At 41.9% G+C, this 20,692-nt stretch overlaps 1 protein-coding gene across 3 annotated transcripts in view; it reads left to right on the top strand.

The window, feature by feature from the left end:
• DEPTOR (DEP domain containing MTOR interacting protein) overlaps positions 1–20,445 on the top strand; it is a 77,761-nt gene extending 57,316 nt beyond the window's left edge. For all 3 annotated transcript variants that reach the window (XM_054191107.1, XM_054191104.1, XM_054191105.1), the window contains one exon: positions 18,928–20,445. In XM_054191107.1, the coding sequence (XP_054047082.1) occupies positions 18,928–19,056 (129 nt within the window). In that variant the 3' untranslated portion in view covers positions 19,057–20,445. The remainder of the gene's footprint in view (positions 1–18,927) is intronic.
• Positions 20,446–20,692: the final 247 nt, after the last annotated feature.

The following is a 20,692-nucleotide window of genomic DNA, read 5'->3' as shown; positions in this document are numbered from 1 at the left end:
CTGCTCAGTGAAAGTCTTGGCCTGCCTGTACTTGTGGAGGGAGAGTTCCTTTTGTTTCCGGGGTTGAGGATCGTTGTCTCGGTTTCAGGCATCTGTGCCCAGTGAGTTCTGCTGCCTTTCACCCCCCTCCTGCTTCTTTTCTTCTGTCCTTGAGATTCTTCAAGTCCCCTTTTCACATGAAACTCAATTATCCTTTCCAAATTGCTTTCTTGATCCTTTCCCTTCCTTGGGTATGTTTTTTTAGTTGGTTGGTTAGCTGGTTTTGGAGATTGGTTTTCTTGTGGGTTTTGGGGTGGGTTTTTTTTGTTATTTTCACCTTTTTCCAACTCTGCACAATTTTAGCCTCCCTCCTCTTGACTTCGCAATTTATGTGGTTGTTGGTGTGCATCTCCTGGACTTCGCCTATATAGAAATCATAGAGGTCATAGAATCGTTTTGGTTGGAAAAGACCTTTAAGATCATGGAGTGAGACCGTTATCCTGACGCTGCCAAGTCCACCAAAGAGGACTTGGAAGTACAATAGGAGGAGGCAAAGTCAGACATACCTATTCAAAGTGAAGCTAGCAAAGTAAAGCAGTTAAGATTCAAGACATTTTGGAAGAGGAATACATGATACTTCCATATCTCATAAGAGTTTAAATCTTTTCATACACGATTTAAGAATAAATAAATAAATAAAAATTCCATGTGAAGGCTTTGGTACTGCTGATGCAGAGCCCATTGACTTACCTGTGGGTTTGGATCACATCCCGCAGATATCTGTGGATTACTCACTCTCTTCTACAGCGGGAAAAATAAAAGCAAAGCATTATGCCAAGTATAGATAAAAGCAAGAGTGGGAGACTAACTGCTACGCTTACTCCAGTGTCCAGGCTGGGCCAGACACAAAGATCAGCTTATGTCATGTTTTATTGTATGGTAACAACACAAACGAAGGTTTCAGATGTATTCCACGTGCAACCCATGCTTGCCGCGAATTTTGTCCTGCTTTCCAGTTTATCTCCCTTTCCTCTCACACTCACCCCGGGTGTCCCTCGCCCGTATATTGACACCCACCGAGCTGGAGGCAGCGTGCGCTGCCACGACTCCAGGGATGAGCATCCTGCCCATCGCACGGTGCCGTGGCACCCTCCTTAGCGAATGCACTACAGGACTTTCCTCTCTGGCTTCTGGGCTTTTTTTTCACGACACTTGTTAAGAATGTCTTTGAAACATTTCCTTTTTCTGAGTACGGGCAGGCAAACCCCTGGGAGGGGGAACGGCAGCTGTAGAGCCTGTCGGTGCAGGCAGCACCCTGACACATCCTGCTGGCAAACGGCTTCATTCCGGAGGGAACTGGAATTTTTTATTTGTTTTGTACAATATCTAAATATAATATACAGTTAAAATTTCCATATGAAGAGCATCATTTTTGAAAAGTAATCCTGCCTAAAATTTAAAGGACTTAAATATGAAAATACCGAATTTATTCGTGTGTATGATCTGTCTCCTGAACTTGGGAGTTTAGTATTTTACAGCATCTTTTATACTCTGAATATAGCAGCTAGCAATAAAGTAGACCTATTCTGAAACCTGACTTGTAAAAATAACACTGTGGTGTCATGTGTATAATCTTAGAGATTTCACGTCTGAACGCAGTCATCAGAGCTGAATATAGCGGGTCTTTGGGTTGTTTTTACTTTTGGTTTCATGTGAGAGCCCTGTGACTACACACTAGGACATTTTAGGTAAGCGGGGTTCTTTCATATTTCGCCTTTGAAACTGGTTTTATGTACTAAATTATGTCCTCGTGTCTTCCACTCGTGCTCTCCGTGTGCTCACATCCTCTGATGGGGTTACAGAGGTTTACCCGAACCATTCAAGACAGAAGAATGCAAAATAGTCCATTATCCTGAGGGGAGCAAACAGTATTTTAGACAGTAAAACTGTGATATGTTGCCTTGAATTTGCACAAAGGAGAGATCTGATTATTTGCAAAGGTGCTCTCTTTATGTAAAATCACGTTTAAGAGCAGAACTGCACATAAAACATTATGGCAATATATTAGTAGAGTCCCCGTTTAAACACCAAAATTGGTGCTCCATTTTCAGAAACGCTGAATACCTTTAGCCCCTGGTGAAGAAATGGCAGTTTTCTTCGAAAAGAAGTGGTTTTGTTGAGGTGTTCCCATAGCAATAGGTATGTAAATTATAGTGCAGTATTTGAAATTTTAAAAAATCTGTGTCGCTTAATCCATCTGTTTACAGAACTCTTCAATCTGGCACATTTAAAGGAAATGGTATGACAGGCTTTAGATGACAGTTCCTTGAAAATAAGCCTTCCCCTGTGTGGAAGCCGCAGGAGGGGCCCTTTGCAGACAGACCATTGGGCAGGGTAACTTCTGGTGGGCTGGTGCAAGAGGCTTTTGTCTGCCAGTGTTGCTCTGAGCGCTACACCAAAGAAGCGCTAACAAGGAAAGCTGGCGATGATGAAAAGGGCAAGAATTTGAAGAAGAGCCAAGACTTGGCGTTGCAGTTTGCAGAAAAGTTCTTGGCAGTAGCAGCAGGGTTTTTCCTCCTAAGGAGATGTATCCAGTGTAATTGTTTTTGGAAATGGCTTTATTTGTAAAGCTTGTGATTTTGCACTTCTCTCTCTTGGAGAGCACTATATTCCTGTCTTTGCATTACGCTAGACAAATTGTTGAGAGAGGACTGCTGCCTACAATCTCATTGTAGGACCTCACTTTGTGCCCGTAAAACTCTACTGTGTATTATATAAAGCAGTAAATGTTACAGGCTCAATCTACCTGAAGGACTTTGGTGTCTTGCTTTCAGTCTGACCTTGGCTGGGTTCCTGGCCTGCTCCAAAGTGCCGTGAATTGGAAGTCCCGGTAGAAATCTCAATGAGCTTGGGACGGAGCTGTGACCACACGCAGCGGCTGTGTGGTGGGCACGGCGCAGGGCAGCTGGGCTGCACAGGCACACCTCTGCGTGGCAGCACTCGCCATCTCGTTATACGTGACATCCTCTTCTGGGGGAAATTTGCAGACAATTTAATTCTGAGACAATCCCTACGAGCATGGTCTGCTGCAGTGGTGTGAGAGGGTGTGATGGTTTTGGCCTTAAGTCTTGATACCTCTTCTGGGGCTGGTAAATAGGATTACCATTTACAATCCGAGGTTTCAAGTACGAAGCTGAGCAAATAATTTAATAAATAGCTTGTCAATTAGCTTTATTAAAGTATTTTTAGACCTGGTTTGCTGAAGTGCGGTTGCCTGTGACAGCGTGGTGAAGAGCGTGGTTGCTGCGAGCGCATGAACAAGTGGGAGCTGGAGGCGACGCAGGGCTATGAAAGGAGTCAGTGTTGTGATGTGTTCTTCTAAGTTATTTGCAGCTCTGTTTTGCTGTCTGCTGTCGTCAGCAGGGGAAGACAGGAACGGCACGATTTTGAAGTTCCCAGGTTGCTTTAATATTCAGTATTGACTGGCTGCAAAATTCAGGTCTCTGTGGACGACACTGCTAAATACTGCCACTTGTCAGGAAAACTCCTTCCCCCCTCTTTTCAGTGTTTTATTCTGTAAATTAATTTCCATTTTTAAGGTACAAGTATTCTTTGAAAAGTTACACAACTTGACTTCAAACTAGTGACTTAAATTCTGCATCGCGCGTTGTTGTTAGTGTGACATCCCGCAACGGAGCGGGACAGAACGAGCAGACGTAGCTTAGCGTGAGGCTTGTGAAAGAGACAAATTGATCACTCATTTTGCTGATTATCTGTTCTTTCCTTTGGCTGGGGAAATCGGCGCCCAGCTCTAACCTTTGCAGAATGCTAAAGAGCATCTGTCTCCTTAAACTGGTTTTGAGCAAACTGGTATTTATGGCTGTTACACCTAAGGTCTTTGTAGCGCACAAATTGCCAATGGCCACTCAAGCTTTTCTACCCTGTTCTAGTTCTTCTTCATTTCAGTTAGTAGCAGGGTGTTTGGGGCACCACGTATGGTCACTGGTAGCAACCCTTTCTGTTTTGAGCTCTGCTTGGGGATTAGGCTATGCAGTCAGGATCATCTCAGCGTGATTCTGCTCTCCTGATCTTTAAAACCTGGCACAAGGAGGAGGTCAGCCTCATAAATTTTGTGTCTGTGCCATCATCTTCTGCATTCACAAATGATTATTTCAGGTCCGGGTTCTCAAATGATTTCACTAGCAGAATAAGAGCCAAATCTCAAGTGTAATGGAGTAGCCACTGTTTCACGGAGCAGATTGCTGTCAGGTCCATCAAGCAATCAAGCTCAGTCTCCCTGTAATCAAAGGAACATAAGTACTTTCTGATTAGTCCACAGAGTCCAAACACTGCCACAGTCACAAAATATTACAGGCTTGTAACATAAAGGACTAAAAGCTATGCATTCTAAGGTGCCAAGTGGGGGAAAATGAACCCAAAAGCATGTGATGTCAGAGGAATCGCCAACGCCTTCAATTCCTGCAATAGGAGGAAATTTGAACTCTGAGATTCTTGGGAGGCTGAACGTACCCCATGCTGCAGAGAAATGCAAAACCCACTCCACGTCCTTGTCAGTCTGACCCCAAAACTGGTGATTGCTTAACTGCTTGACAAGCAAGATAAACCAGTCTAAAAATCCTAAAAATCCATAAACTATTCCCCCAGGAAAAAAATATCCCAATTATGGCTGTGGCCAATCTCCGATGTATTACAGGATAGTGGGAGAAGTGAAGAAGCTTGGACATTGTAAGTGAGAAACTCCTTCGTAACTCCTAAAGGCAGCCTGGAATGTATAGTATATAAAGAAGGCACAATGAACGTGCCTCCATTTAACCCTCTCCATGAAGCTTAGTAAGGAAAGGGAAGATCCCTCAGCGTGTGGTGCTGGAATTCTAACCCTTTAAAGCACTGGGGAGATGCTCCAGTGCTAATTGAAGCTATCCGAAGGGTACTTTCACTGTCTCATGAGACTGAGCTTTAAATGGGAAGATGAAGTAGGTTTGGATAAATATTTATACTGTGCACTAGCATATGGTGTTGTTGAAGCAGATGCAATTCAGTCTTAGAATTCTTATCTTATACCAACATGTTACTGGTTGTAGAAAAGCATAAATTACACGAGTTGCCATCTGTTTTCAATTACAGCATGAAAACACCGAGGCAGGTTGGTATTTTCCTTTAGCTGTGTTATTGGCTCGCTGCTGAATTTGATAATTACATTAGAGTGAATTCAGAAGAAACGTATTTGGTAATGTGAACACTCAAAAAAAGTTGCTGACAAACTGCTTTCATAGCTTGTCCATAAATAGAGAAGCAGCAGAGCTAAATGCGCATAGCACTGCGTGCAATGAATGCCACTACTGTAGGGCTTGCATATAGATGTATATATAAGTTCCAAACACATCTCCATGAGTGCCTCATTTTCTGATAGTATTTAATTATAACTGATAACATAAGGGTCCATTCTCCCCCAAAGAAATGTGGAAGCTGTATTCAAGCACCTATGACTTTAGAGAAATCTAATTTTAAGAAATCAGATTTGATATTTTACCGTAAAATCAACTCTGCGTTTGCAAAACCAAAGAAAATTCAAACAAGTTGTAGCTCCGTCTTTCCCTTTATGCAGCTGTAACCAGAACCTCAGATTTTATGTGCTACTATTCATCCCAGAGATTGGAGGGAGTGAGCTGAGGAGAGCAGCCATTAGCCTTGAACGTCTTCTAAGTCATACTCAAAAAGAGTGGTTCTCACATTAGGACATGTTAAGAGCACAGTAAAAACATAACGGTCAACAGTGTCAATGCTTTTATTTTTCTTTCATTTGATCTCTAGTAGAAATCTTTCTAAATGACTCAAAAAAATTAGCAAAGCAGCTGTGTTACTCAGTAGCATGATGATTCAATGGTAGTTGGAAGAGATCAAATATTTGTGAATGTGAAAATACTCAACTCTGCCATCGACACACACACACAAAAAAAGGATTATTGGTTGGTTGTCCTTGACAACTGCTTAACAGCATGGATAGCAGTCACCGTACTTTCCTGATTGATGCATGAACCTCTGCCTGCGCGTTCCTACTCTGTGCCTGCCTTCTCTTTTTGGTCTGTGGTCGTCCTTTGCTCAAGGAGTTTGCTGGTGAGCTGTGGTGATGCCTCTGTAACTGTCCCAAAGTTTCCATTTCCAGTGGATGTGTTTAATTAACCTCAATGAGTACTTCCCAAATTTTTTAGAGTGAGGCCTGTTACCACTTTTCAATAGGTTGGACCTACCCTAAAACTGTGTTACTCTAACTATACTGGGGTTATTGCCACCAAAATTATCATAGTAACAGTTCTATGAGTACTGGGCAGCAAACTGCATTACATCCATCTCCTCTTGTCTGAGCATTTTGTGAATTCAGCCCTCTCACCAAACTAGGGGCTTCTCTTACTGAAGCAAAATGTCATTTTGGGAGCTGCATTCTGTGTCGCTGCCAGAATTTTGTCTGGTTGCCAAAAGGAGATGAGGTTTGGCAAATCTCTCCTGTGCTTTCATTTCAGAATACTACAAGTGCAACAACAGAGTCCTTACGGCCTTGATCATCCTTTGCATTAGCACCGTGTCTTTAGGTTGATTGAAATCATTAAATGTTTTCTCAGCAGTCCCCCTTTCCCCTTGTCGTTGGGAATTCCAGTGTGGCATTGGATGAGCTGCTAATCAGTCTCTCTTGTGCCCCTTCGCCGCACCAGCTCCTCAGTCTGTTTTATTCCTCTTCCATGGTGGAAGCTCTATCATTGTTGGGCCTCTCTGAGTGGCAGGACACTGTCTTAGAGACAGTGGACCACTGGGCTGCTCATTGAACTTGCCCCATGGTGGCCACATGGGAGACACAATTTTGATTTGGATTCTCTTCTTTACCCTGCCACAAACCCTCTGTGCAACTACGTTGACCATTTTCCTAAGAAAATGCATGGATATTCTTGTAAAGTACTGTGGGTGGATGGAAAATGCCAACAAATCTGACATATTGAAACCAGTACAAGTGAAAAAGCCTCCAGGTTTGCAAAAGTTTCCTCGTGTCTCCTGGGGCTGTGGTTCACAGCGTACAGTCTAGGTTTCCCAGTCTCAGAGAAACACGTAGATCCAAATTTACAGACTGGATCTACCAGTGCAGCAATGTTACATGGGCGCTGAAACTCCGCTGAGTTTCAAACTGCAGTATGTACAACTGTCCTCTTTTCTAAGCCATCCTCCTCCCCGCCCCCACCCCCCTTGAGAGTGTTTGTATTAACTCCAAATACTTTCTTTGTGACATACCGCCCTGCCATCCCTGCCCAGGTTGGCGCTGTTCTGGGGGCAGAGACTTTCTCTTTCCAATGCTACCATATTCCCATCTCCGCTAATCTTTACCAAAACTCTTCTCTGTTTTGCTCTGTTTTCCACTAATAAATCATTAGACTCCAAGTATGACATTCTGGTTCTTTTAAAGCCATGATAAAGCTCCTGGTGTCTTCAGACATGTCAGAATTTCATCCTACATTCCTACTTTTTTCGGTGGATCTCCATTTTTCTGCTTGTTTCCTTGATTTGCCTTGCCTCTTTCCACACAGAGTTGTTTAAAGATCAGTTTGTTTCGAAGACATCTCTTCCGAGGCCCCAGTTGGATGGTTAAGTGAACTCCACCCTCATGGAGATGTCTCCACCAAGTAGATGGGGTGCGGGACTGCACTTGTGTCAATGGACTTCAGTTCTTCTGAGTCAGTGGGCATAAAATCACCTAAAAAAAATCAGCCAACTTTATATTGGACAAGAGACTCGGTGCTTCCTGTGTATATCAGGGACTGTTATATCATAAAGAAATCAAAACTCCACATCTGAAGGGTCACCCCCTTGAAGTATAGAAAATACGGGACAGATCCCCTCCCACGCAGACGGGCAGGGCAGCACTCAAACATCACTCCAGCAGGATGTAAACCATGAGCTACACACACAAAACAGAGAAAAATTCTTTTTCTGATTTTCAGTCCTGTTTTTGAACAACAGGACCCGTGTTAGTCACTATGGAGAAAGGAATTAAGGCAGTGGGAATTCCTACATAAAATATAAAAGGACTTGGTTTAGCTTTTTGAGTATAAATTTCACCTTTAACAGCGAATTTCCTTTTTTCCCCTAAACTCACAGGACACAGGTTTAGCAAGGTTTTACTTGCTTATCCCAGGCCTGAATTTTGGCCTGCAGAACAGTATTAGATTTCCAATAACTGTGTGATTTTTTTCTAAAGACTCTTTTAGCAGAGAGAGAGTTTTACTGGGCAATAAAATGACTTTTTTTTTCTTTTTTTACAACAACTGAAACCTTATGCAAATACAGAAAGTTTCATAATACCTCAGAGCTCTTTCTTCTGCATTCGCAGCAGTGTGGTTGACATTAGAATTGAACTTGTTTCTAGGCTGGTCACCTAAAATGCTGTCGTGCAGCAAGTGACCTGCTGTACTTGTGTCTGTACATTGGCTCCTTCTCATCAATAGCAAATACAATTTAGAAAAAAAAAATTGTCTGCAGGTTTGTAATTGAAGGTCAGTGGATTTTTTAAATTTAGTCCCATTATTTTAGTAAAAAGTAGGTTTAAAAATTTAAATAAGTGGAGTTGTATGGCAGGATAACCCAGATATCGGAACACCCTGCATTTATGAAAGTGCTTTCTTGATTGTTTCTAAGTCTTACAGCTGTAGCTATTCAGAGAGAGAGAAAGCAGTCTTGGTTTCAGCTGCACTGTAAAACAGGGCTGTGCTTGTGTTTTGATACAGCTTAAACCGAGATTTAGTGCCAGCCAGAACAGCTGGGATCTTACCCTTGCTCGAGCTTTCTTGGGCTATTGCAGGTCACTCTTAGGTAGCCCAGGCTCTCTGAAGAGAGGATCGTCAGCTGAAAAATTTAGCCCATGGCTGGATTGCTGCAGAATGGCTGAAACTTTAAAAAGAATATCCTAAGTGTCTATTAAAAAGACATAAAATTAGAGGCCGGTAGAGCAAAATACTGGCATTTTGAACTGCTTTTTCTCTCAGTTGAGGATGAAAAGCATTTCGTATGATTAGGCTTAGTTGCTTGAAGCCTGGAAGGGTTCCTCAGATGCTGCTGGGTTTACAGCATCGTGGCTGCGGCAGCTCCCTGCCCCAAGCGCTTCGGGGATGCGGCTGCTCCCCGGCCGCCTGCTTTGCAGACCCTTCCCCGCGCTTCTCCCTGGCTTGTCTTCTTGCTGCTGCTCGAGACACAAGCTGGGTCCCTTTCATGATATAAGCCAATGATTCGGGAAACACGTTGCGTTAAAGCCAAGGCTCTGTTCAGCTGGTCAAACACATGGAAAAACAATTGCACTTTTGTCTGTGCAAACAGAGAGCAGCTGTTTGTCTGAAATGGCGCAGACCGTCCCTGCTCATTACAGCCTTGATACCGCGGGGTGCTGAGGGTGCCCTGCGTAGGTCTGGCTGCCCTCGTAACTCCCGTGTCTGGGCTGGTTTAGGGACTGTTTTTCACTAATATGGGCCCTAAATGAACTACGTTTCATTAGTTTAGCTTAATCATATTTGAACTTGTAAGTAAACTGATATATATTTTTTAAGTTCTTTACTCATTATGTGTGGGGTTTTTTTAGCAACTCTAGTTTAGGTGTAGATATACCAGAAAAAAAACAAAAAACAAAACCAAAACCAAAACACTAAAAGGTCAACCCAAGCATAAAAAGACACTATTTCTAAGCTAAGATGGCACCTTCTTCTGCTACTGCTGCAGTAGTTCACCCAGAGCCACCTTTAGCCATTCAAGTTATTTAACATTTTTCAGAGTTGTTCTGTGGTAGGTATCAAATTGCAGTATACAATAAAAATGCTTATAAAGTTAAGCATGCAGTCACTGGTTTGCTTTTGTGATGTGGCCCAGTCCAGCTCGGCTTTACCTGTGGGTATTTCCCGCTAGAACTCAGATTCAGTCAGTCATTTTACACACCAATTCCCAATTAGGGCCATGAGAAGCAGTGACCTATATTTCCCTCCTCCCTATTTATGGAAGGTTTGCATTTCAGAGTATTAAGTCCTTACTGTTATTACCCCCCAGGTATCTACAGATAGCTTTAATTGACCTCCGTGAGTAATTCCTGTTCGCTGTGTCGGCGTTTGTCTGATCGCTCAGTCAGTCCGTTGGGGAAACTCTGCCGCCGCAGAGCCAGCACTTGTGTGCAGACCGAAAGCTGCCCACCCCAAAACAAGAGTTGTTCTCATGGGCTATTAGGTCAGCTCTTTTTCTCCTCTAATTTGTCCACCCTATTTGTGGAGTTTGCGCAGCAATGGTTTCATTCTATTCCCAGTGAAAAAAAAAAAAAAAAAAGACTTGAATTCCCATTGATTCCCATCAGTGGGGGAGGAGTGAGACACGATCTGAACCAATGATGAGACCCTTTCAGAATCTATGAGTTAATTTTATATTATGTGAACTATTGTATTATGTCATAATATATATTATTTTATTAGATGTATTTATTATTTTTACATTATGTAAGTTTTATAATATGTTGTTTAATTTCTGATTTTTTTTTTTTAATTAGAGGCCTATGAGTTTGGAATACTATAAAAAATTCAGCTCCTTTTTTAAAATAAAAAAGAAGTATGTAATGAATGTATGTAATCAACCTACGTAATGAAGCCTTGCTCAGGCAAACCGTCCATACCAGACCAGAGCCGCAGATCAAGATGGAGAGCCAGAGTTATACGCTTATGTCTGTAATTCTGTAAGTGGAGTTGGTTTTCTCTTCTGTGCCTTGTACCATGCTCTGCTGGTACCCAGTTTCTAGCCCGCCGGTGGGACAGTGGGCCAGCTTAACTCTGGTGTAAAGATTGAACAAGAAACGCGTCCCACTAGAGAGAGAATCCTGTGTTTATGCAAGACCTGGATACTTGCCGACTCCCACACCACCCACTCTACAGCCAATTACACATTTGCTAGAGATATTTACAGAGCTGAACACACAGCTGCAATTTATTCTGTTTCATCCAGTAACCTCAGTTATGTTGAAAAGAACATTGCATGATTTTTTAACCTTCCGATGACATGCAGTAGGTTTGGAATTGTTAGGTTCCAGCTTTGATTTACTAATCCTAGCAAGATTGCAGGAATTCTTAAAAAACAAACAAACAAACAAACAAATAAAAGATAAAAATCTAAATGGAAACATAACTTTTAGGACCTCTGATTTTCATCTTTTTCCTCATTCCAGCGCGACAATGTAAAGCTCAGCAGAGTGGGAGCAAATACTTCAGTGCTGCCTGTGTTTGCTTTGATTTAGAAGGTTAGTCTTGGTCTTAGGCTCCTCCGTGGCAGCACGTTCAGCGTCTCTGTGGCCTGGGCTCTTTGCTGAGCACGGGGATTCCTCTGCTCTATGACTATGGGTTACCTATTAACACAGAGGAGCCCCTGCATCAGCATAAATGCAGGTTGTCTGTGTAAGGGTGTAAAAGACAAAGTTGAGCCCTGCACCCTCTCTCCTCCACTGTTGTTCTTCTGCCTCAGATTTCTCCACGCTTGTTCCTTCTACCCTAATATCTGTCTCGCCATTGATTTCACTGGGACTTTTAGTTATCTGAAAACTTAAGCTGCAGCTTACCGGTCTGAGTATAATCTACTGCCAGAAAGGCTGGTCCTATCTTCACCTCCTTTTCATCTCCCTCTCTCCCTTTGCCTCCAACCAGATACGTATCTATTGCCTCCTTCCTCCAACCGTGTCGGGCACATCAGGGAACTTATTTTGCCTGGAGACAAGTCCTTTCATTTATTTATTTTTGCTGGCACAAGATTAAAAGGGAGCGGTGCCTGGCTTTGGCGCGTTGCTCCCCAGAGCCAGCACAAAGGGACCTCATGGGAGTGCAGGCACCAAGTCCTGCTACCAACCCTCCTCCCCTTCAGAAGAGGTTTGATAGCAGGATGGCAATTCAGGCCAAGGGCATCTGAAAGTGTTGTGGTGTCCCAGATCAGGTTACTGCTTCAGCGTTTAATAAACAAACCTTTTTTCCCTGTGTTTCTTTTCACAGTAAGATACGTAAGCTCTTTAATTCCTAAGGAGAGGGAAACCTCGTCCTCTGGTGTTGTCACTAAGTGGTTTGTGTACAAACCCATGGCGTGGTGTATGAGGTAGAAGGCGATGATGTGGTAATTAGCTCAGAAGATTTCTTCAAGTGATGTAACAACCAGCAGAGCAAACCTGGATTGTTACTCGCTTGTAAATACTCCCTTTTAAACATTAACTGCAATAAAAAGTAGAAATGGTGCTGATTTTTGTCCATTTGTGACAAAATAACAGCCTTAGATGGGAGTGCTGACTTTCGCTCCTCTCTGAAGTCCTTCATGTTTCATATTTAAATTAGATTTAAAAAATGATGCCATGATTTCGATCTGCTTGCTTGAGAGCGCAGCGGTGCTCGGGAGGCGGGAATGGCAGCAGCGGTTCCCAGCATCCCCAGAGGAGCAAGGGGAATGCGGGGGAGGGAAAATCACATTGGAAGCATAACTCTTCCTTTAAAATGTTGGAAGCGTGCATGTCCTCTTCCTCCTCTCTGAAGGCTGAAAGCTGTGTTTCAGATGTTACATTCTTGCAGCACCTAAGCCTTCTCCAAATTTTGCTGAAATCTGTCAGCAAGGCAAGAAAAGCCAAAGTGGATATATCGCCTCTTTAAACAAGCAATGGTAAAGAAGGTATTGCCTTTCTTTGCTTTGCTTTTTCCTTCTCAGTTTCAGCAGGTCAGTAACCTTCACAGGTGAGAGCTGTGGCCATACCACAGGAGTCAACCAGTAAGTGTTCTACCTTAGAACTGGCCCAGAGTTTTAAAAAATATCTATGAAGTGTGAAGAGCTTGATTTGTTGGGTATTCTCCTGAAGACATCTCCAGATCACTGACAATTGCAAAATGTTAATCCTTCAGCCCCACTTTGGGTGGGTGCCTGTAAGGAAGGGTTCTTACTGACAGCACGGCCTGATATTTAATAGAAATCAGGATCTCGCAGGTCTCCTGCAGATTACACATAGAAAATAGACGATTTTGCTAACCAGACGTGAAGAACCTTGCCTCTGGAAGAGCACAGTGAGTTTCAGAATACCATAATGAAACAATTATAAGCTTGAGCTACTCAAACTGGCCAGCTGATCCTTGTCCCTGCAGGATTAGTAGGACATGAAAAACACATTTATTTATAATTACTGAGAGGGTATCTCTATAACAGAAAAGTAAGCAGGCTGTAATGGATTTAATTTTCATTTTCATTTAGCAAGAAGAAAAGCAAAAGCACTAACATCGGACTATTCTTTTCTTTTTGAAATAGTTATATTGTCGATTCTGCTATCAATTTTATTCTGTAAAATTGTCAAAATATACTTTTCTTTAGACAGCTCTGAAAGAAGTTATACTTAGAAGCTTTTATTTTAGTTCTAGGAAAACTACTGAAGAACTTTCCAGGGTTGAAAATAACTCCTACATTTGCTTGAATTCATCATTTCTATTTGATGCTAGTAAGATTTTTTTAAAAAGACCAAAAAGAAACCAATACATTTTTCCATGTATTTTGGGAACGGCTTGTCTTAAAGTAAAAATTATCTCTGTGACTTTGGCGTCGCACCAGAAGAGAAGAAGAAATAATAGTCAAGGGACTGTGTCCTAAACTATCGGATAACTATATGTAAATCAGTGTGCATGCAAATTATGAACGGAGCGAAGGGTTAAATCCAGTCTGTCTCACGGTGGACAACTGAGCCAGCCCTGATTCACACACAGCTTTCCCAGCAACTGCATGTTTCTGTGCAATGTCCTAATAACTTTTGAAGAACTTCGGTTTCAAAGGGATCTGCTTTGGAGCAGGACGTGGCCCTGGTTTGAGCTGCCAGCTGCTAGAAATCTGTTTCAGATCTGCACAGAGTCCAGGGGTGAAATCCTGTCTGCTCCAGAGCGAGAGATTAATGCAGGGCTGGATTTCACTCTCTCTCTCTCCAGCATTTTTTAAGATTTTCCTTCATGCAGTTGCCACATGTACAGTAATATTCGCACCTTCAATGGAAATGAATTGTTGGCAATGTTTTCAGCATCTCTTTATGCTGTTAACAGCCAATGCCAGAGCAGCTATCAGTGTCAAACAGCCCGTGGAAAACTTGTCGTTTGGTTGACCTTGCTGGTGGTGGAGGAGAAAATTCAAGTGTGCTGGTAGAGACTTTGTGCTTTGCAGTCTTAGACCCTGAGTGGTCCCATTACTGCCCAGATAATTGGATAAAATACTGCTGAAAACCAGTATTTTTGCCACTATCTTTAATGTGTCATTGCATAATCTAGGTTTGTATCCAAGAATTTCAAGTCTACATTGTATTTGGTAACACTGATTTCTTTGGTACCTATTTGATCTGTATTTGTGTTTATGCTCTTTCTTCAAGAGAAGTTAGCAAAAACCCAAAAAGCAGAGTGGATTCCAGATACTGATCCTGATGCTGAAATGTAAATGGCCAGTGATGAACTGTTTGACTCACTGCATCTGTAAAATTAAATGCTTTTTTTAGGGCTGTCCCAAAGAACTTTTCAATCTTCACTTAATCCAAAATCTGTGTGGAAATTTCCAGCTTTTCATGATCTGTGAATCTTCTTCTGAGAAGTGTGCCTAGTAACAGAAAGGAAAATTGTTCAGGTTTGGGTTTTTTTAAATATTAAATTGAAAAAAGTCCAGCAAGTGAGGCCTGGCTGCACAAGGACAGGTGACTAAAGCCTATAGTGCAAACAGTGTCTGAATATCCAAGGATGTAGGCTAACGGCCTATCCTCAAATAATATTCCTGTCGCATTCATAAATATTAAGGTCATCCTGATGCAGAACGCTAAGTAAGAATTAGTCACAGGTATGCGATGTTTTTCTTCAATAACTGGTAGTTGCGCAATTCCACGCCCACGCCGGCAGCCGGTCTCTGACATCCCTCGGGAGCATCCCACAGTCATCCTCACCGCAGCCCTTCATCGGCGCTGGCTCCACCTCCACGGGCGATTCTCCCGGCAGGAAAATCAGGGGGTGGGGATGGACATCTCCAGGGCAGCTTGGCAAGACAAAGGAGGGGCCGGCAGCCAAAGCTTGTCGTGGAGGGAAGAGCAATAACCAGTGAGGGGGAGGAAGGGTTGTACAGCTCCAAGTACAGCACAATCCTGATTTTGGCCATGAAATGTTATGGCAACTAATGATAATTCCTCTTCTTGCCATCTTCAGTTTGATGATAAATGGCATGAGAAATCTTTGCAAACTTCTTTAAGCGATAGGTTCCCAGACCCTTTCTGTTCAAACATAAGCCCAAAGTTGAAGTTTTCCTTTTCCTGGGAACACCTGGATTTGGTTAAACCGTCTGTATGTGCCAGTGAAAACCTGCAGAAAGACAGAGGTGCTTTTTCTGCTGTCCCTACTTCTGTGAGCTGCCCTATGCCAAGGTGGCAAATTGAAATACTTAACCATAAATGTTCATTACTGTAACATTTAAATATTCAAAATTAATTCAGGGGGCCTTTTCATTTCAGCGTTACTTTATTTAACTGTTTTGGTTTCTGTGGTTTTTAGATCACCACATCCTGACCAACAAAATGGTCGGAATTTATTCTGGGCTTTGTCATTTCTTGAAGTCTGAGGGATAAAAATGGATGCTTATCTCCTGTCAAGCCCCTTGGAGAGCTATGAGGAAATAAGCAATAAAAGGCTCTTTGAGGCTCTTTTAACTCTAGTTTATTATCTATTATAGTTACTGATGTGTGGAAACCAACAGAGAAATTTTACATGTTTATAGTTACAAAGCCCTTAAGAGCTGTAGCTATGAGCTGAGCACTTAGAGCTTTTTGAAATGTGTTTTTATAAATGTAACATTAAATCATCGCGATTTTGTAAACCATTCTCCTTAAGAAAATTCCTGAGATAATAATATGTGGGTTGATACACTCAATCAGGGCTGGTTTGTGGGTACTCGCTTGCTCTCGCTCATTTTGTAACTCCACCAAGAGAGCAATGCCCAATGAGGGATTTTTTGGGGCAGGATTGATGATGGCCAAAATGCCCGAAGCAGCGCTGCCGCATTGCATTTCCCTTGCTGGATGCAGCGCAGGATGGAAAACCGGGGTGGGCAGAAGAAAACTGGGTGAAAAAAGGCACTCAGCGTACCAAAGGGCTCAGTCTCTCCCCTCGTCTGAGTCTCTCCCCTCGTCAGGACTGGAGGATGCAGGAAATGGCTCCACATTTCTTTATCCCTGAGGGAGCTGGATCTGGAATTTGCAGATACTCAGCCCTGGGGGGCACTGGCCAATTAATGGCCATGGAGAGAGCTTTCTGCCCCCGGCGTGACTGGCTCTTTATGGGTCTTTTTGTACAATTTGAGGACAGAAGTACGCCCTTCTGTGCCTTGTCCTCCTCTCCACATTTCTCTTCTCATCTGGCTTGGGTGGACTGTTTGCATCTAATCCTATCCACTGGAAATGGTGAAACTAATAAGCCTTTTGGATCCAGTGCAAAGGACAGCACGAAGGGGGCTGTTCTCAGCCCGTACGCATTGTTGATTAATAATACTGCCCAGGGCATACATTAAAACAAACACACTGAGAACGCAGATGTGTCAACTCTTGTCTTTTGCGTAAGAAATTCACTCTTTGGCATCCAGATTGCTGTTCACTATTGTGGTGCCTGTGTCATCCACATTCACACCATTGCAGCCCTGGTGTGAGTGGTTGGTCTGGAAAGTCTGTTCCTCTGCCAGGGACGTTCCCTGGAGACCCCTGAATGCCCCTGACATGATCCAGCATGCCGATTTATCCATCACACGCTTACATGCCTGTCCTGGCCAAACACGAGTCCCATGCATCGGGATTCCAGTAACTCGAGAAGTCTGAGAATATGCAGCAGTAAAACAAACGTCAGCCATTCAACTTCCAAAAATTGCATTAAGCCAGAAGAGACAATGTTATTTCTGCAGGTCTGTTTTAAATCAACCCAAATATTATTCTGGAGCCAGAGCTATAATTCAGTAAAACTTGATACAACCTTGGAAAGCCATAGAAAGCATCAGGAAATATTGCTGGAAGTTGAGACCTATAGGTACTGCAATAATCTGCATTTTAAACTAAATAGGCATGCCTCTGAAATACTAATTGAGGCACACGGCAGAGGATGATGGGTTACCTTTTCAGCCAATATCCTTAAAATTCAGAAGGTTTTGTCTGCGTGCAAAAACGGAACCATTTTCCCAATGCTACTTGCAGCTGAAATATAGCATATGAACTTATAGGAAAGATACATCCATACTGCCATGGAAGTTGGCTAAGTGGTATTGCTAATTGCCATACTTTGATGATCATTTAGGCTGCCAGTAAGGCTGACTTTCAGGATCCTCAGCTCTGCAGAGGAGTTCTGAGGGTAAGGGCTAAGGTCTGCCCTCCCTTCAGGGACTGCTGCCGCTGCTCGTCCTGTGCAGAGGCTCTAAGGAGCAGAGATTAAAATCATCGGTGGCTTTTTTGATGAAATGTTACACTTTTGGATTGGCTTTGCTTCCTCTATAATTTTCCTTAAATGGAACATCGATAGCTACATTCTGTACATTTTGCACAAATACGAATTGAGTTTCAGCACACGTTTTACTTGAGAGGGAAGGTAACTGATGCACAGAAGTTAAATGACTTGGCTTGCGAGAAAATCTGTTTTAGAGCTAGCATTGGAAGACACCCGAGCTGCTTCCTACCTCTCCTGCGTACATTTCTCTGTTGTGTTTCTGCCTAAATAGGAAAGGTAAAAATATAAAATAAAGCATGAAAATTCCTAGTGTCACTCACTTGATAGCTTCTTTCTTACAGACTCAAGATGACTTATGAGTAACATAACCTTCTAGTGAATGTATTGTTTTCACTGAAACATCAGGATGATATTATTGTTGCTTTAGGCTCCATATTCTTATCATTAAAAACACAGATCTAGACACTACACATTTTTGGCCTTTTTACCAAATACTGTAATATTATGATTAGATACAAAGAAGGCTTAATGTTTTTGAGGAATCAGTAATTTCATCTTTCTTTTCCTCCTCGGTTTTTTACGTTTATGTGACTTTTTCTCTGATTAACTCTTTTAAGATATTCAGTGGTGTTGGTCAGAATATTTCTATCAAGTGTTTCTGGACAGAAAACAGCCTCTGATGATACAAGACTTTCAATGTTTGAATTTGTGATGGCTTTTAAAAACAACATACTAGCATATTTGAAATGAATTTATGAGCCATACTTGCTGAAGAAAACCAAAGCCTGCTCACATAAAAATTAAAAAGAACTAAATCTGTGTAGGAATATCTCCTGAAAATGGCAGTGACATTTTAATCCGTCCTAGCATTGACTTAATCTTCCACGATATTATTTCCTAGAATTTGGATCCTTTGGATTCATGTTGTACCGGTGGAAGTTTTAGCACTGGATCTAGTGAAGTTATCATCCAGACTTTGCCCTAAGCCTGGAAAAATGATCCTTATTTTTACTGTGACTACCAAGAGCTGTCTCAAATGGTTTCTATGAAAGTGTTTAAGACAACCTAAGGATAACAGGCTCTTTGCAAAGGCCAAAGAGCTGTCTTGTCCCATATTATTTGAAAAGCACCACTGGTATCAGAAAATATCAGTTATAAGAAAAAAATCAGTTATGAGAAAAATGATTGATGTAGAACCTCAAAATTCCACAGATTTGAAAGTTGCAGTGATATTTCAAAAAATTTTACAGAAAAATTAACTTTGCAGATTTACTCTAAGAAATGTGTTTTTCCTGAGTGCTGAATGAGATGGTGTGAAGAGTTCTGGAGGTTTTGCCTGCCCAACAGTTGATAGTACATCTGTGTAAATAAGCTTACAAAAAAAGTCTAATACGTAACTTTTTTTGCTGCTCACTTTTCTCCTCAGGTTTGCCAGTTTGTTGTATCTGTCAACGGCCTCAATGTTCTCCACGTTGATTACAGGACAGTGAGCAACCTCATCCTGACTGGCCCTCGAACAATTGTGATGGAAGTGATGGAAGAAATAGAGTCCTGAAAAGGAAAAAAACCCTCTTACTGGATATTTTTGTGAGAGAAATAGCAACAAGCATGGAGCGGCATGACACATGGAAGCAGAACATTGCTGTGTCTAAATAGATGATTTTGCTTTTAGGGGAGGGGGGCTCTCTTTCATTTAACAATAATAGCACGGTGATTATGCTAAGAAGTGAACAATAGATACCAGCATATTTTCACTAAGGACTTTTCTTTGCCTGACGGAGACAAGGCTAAGGTCTTTAGGTTGTCTGTCCAGCCACGTCTGCATGGGTCAGAATGGTTTTCCACCTAAGAGGCCGTGTAGATTTCCTCACAGTCCACCACTGGATCAAAGCACTTCAGGAGATGAAAGAACCAAACACTGTGGGTGTCACAGGTGGTTTGCATGCCATATGTACGTTGGTAAACATCAGCTTTGTTGCAGGAGCACGTGCTGTCATGGTTGCTCTCTCCTTGGGCCGAAGGACAGCTGACTAAATGCTGGCTTGATTGCAATCGAATACAAATGAACTGCAAATGCATGAAAAAAAGGTGTCCATTCTCTGTAGAGGATACTATGGTATGAATGTTTGGGACTGAAAGAATACACGGATTAGTCTAGAAAGACAAATCATGCAAATGGAAAAGCGTGCGGTACTTAAACAAAATCTGCCTTTGAAAATCAGGCTTTTTATTTAGATGCCTACACACTGGTTTAGGTGCTCAAGTATAAAACGCTGATTTGGGTTTTTTTTCCTTATCTGTAAAGGAAAGGTGTCTCAGCCTTGCTGTTCATCACTTGGGAGAAATTTTGGACACCTTTATTCCAAGAAGAAGAATAATATTTGGCAGGTTGAAGTGGGAAATTCACAGTGTTAGCACTAGCAATGATACATCCAGACGCTCCAGACGAGAAAGTACACTTCAAATTGAAGCGATGTACTTGAATGTACATTAAGCTTGTTAGCACTTTCCGATCATCAAATGTTTTGCCAACTACAGACTTGCCACATGAGTTGCATTTGACACTATTACTAATAAAACATTGTATTTAACTGACTCTTACTCTTTTTCCAACAGTAGGATTTCTTCATTGATGAATCAATGAAACAAATCTTCTTAAAAATGTATATCCAAATTTCATATTCTGCAGAGTTAGGTGACTCCTCAGCTTGATGGTAATTGGATTTCATGGGTTTTATTTGATCTTTGAACTGAATACATATGTCCTTGTCCACAAAAGTATAAATATATATTGCAGACTTTCTCTGCTGTCTAAATTTTACAACTAAAGCTTGACTTTCTATATGAGCATACCACAAATCCTTCAGTTTTGGGGTGGGGAAAGTATTTTTTCCTCAAATAATTTTGAAATATGTTTTGTATTAAAAATTGTTCTCACTAAAAACATTGCTCTTGCAGTATGTTTTTCACTCACTCAAGCACTTTTACGTCAGAGATACAGCAGGTCTTCAAAATCACATATGCCTGAAGCTTTGTAGGTAGAAGTCTATGTGCTCTCTGTTTCCGATACGGAATATCCATGGTTGATTTTACACCATGAAAACTTCTCGTATGGCACTAGTATGCAGCAGTGCAGGAAGGTATAAAACTGCAGCTGCTAACTTGATACTAACCAGGCAAAAAAAGTGTTT

The sequence above is a fragment of the Rissa tridactyla genome, chromosome 2 (genome assembly GCF_028500815.1).
Source record: "Rissa tridactyla isolate bRisTri1 chromosome 2, bRisTri1.patW.cur.20221130, whole genome shotgun sequence".
Taxonomy (NCBI): domain Eukaryota; kingdom Metazoa; phylum Chordata; class Aves; order Charadriiformes; family Laridae; genus Rissa; species Rissa tridactyla.
The sequence above is the reverse complement of the archived record's forward strand: the minus strand, read 5'-3'. Positions and strand labels throughout refer to the sequence as shown.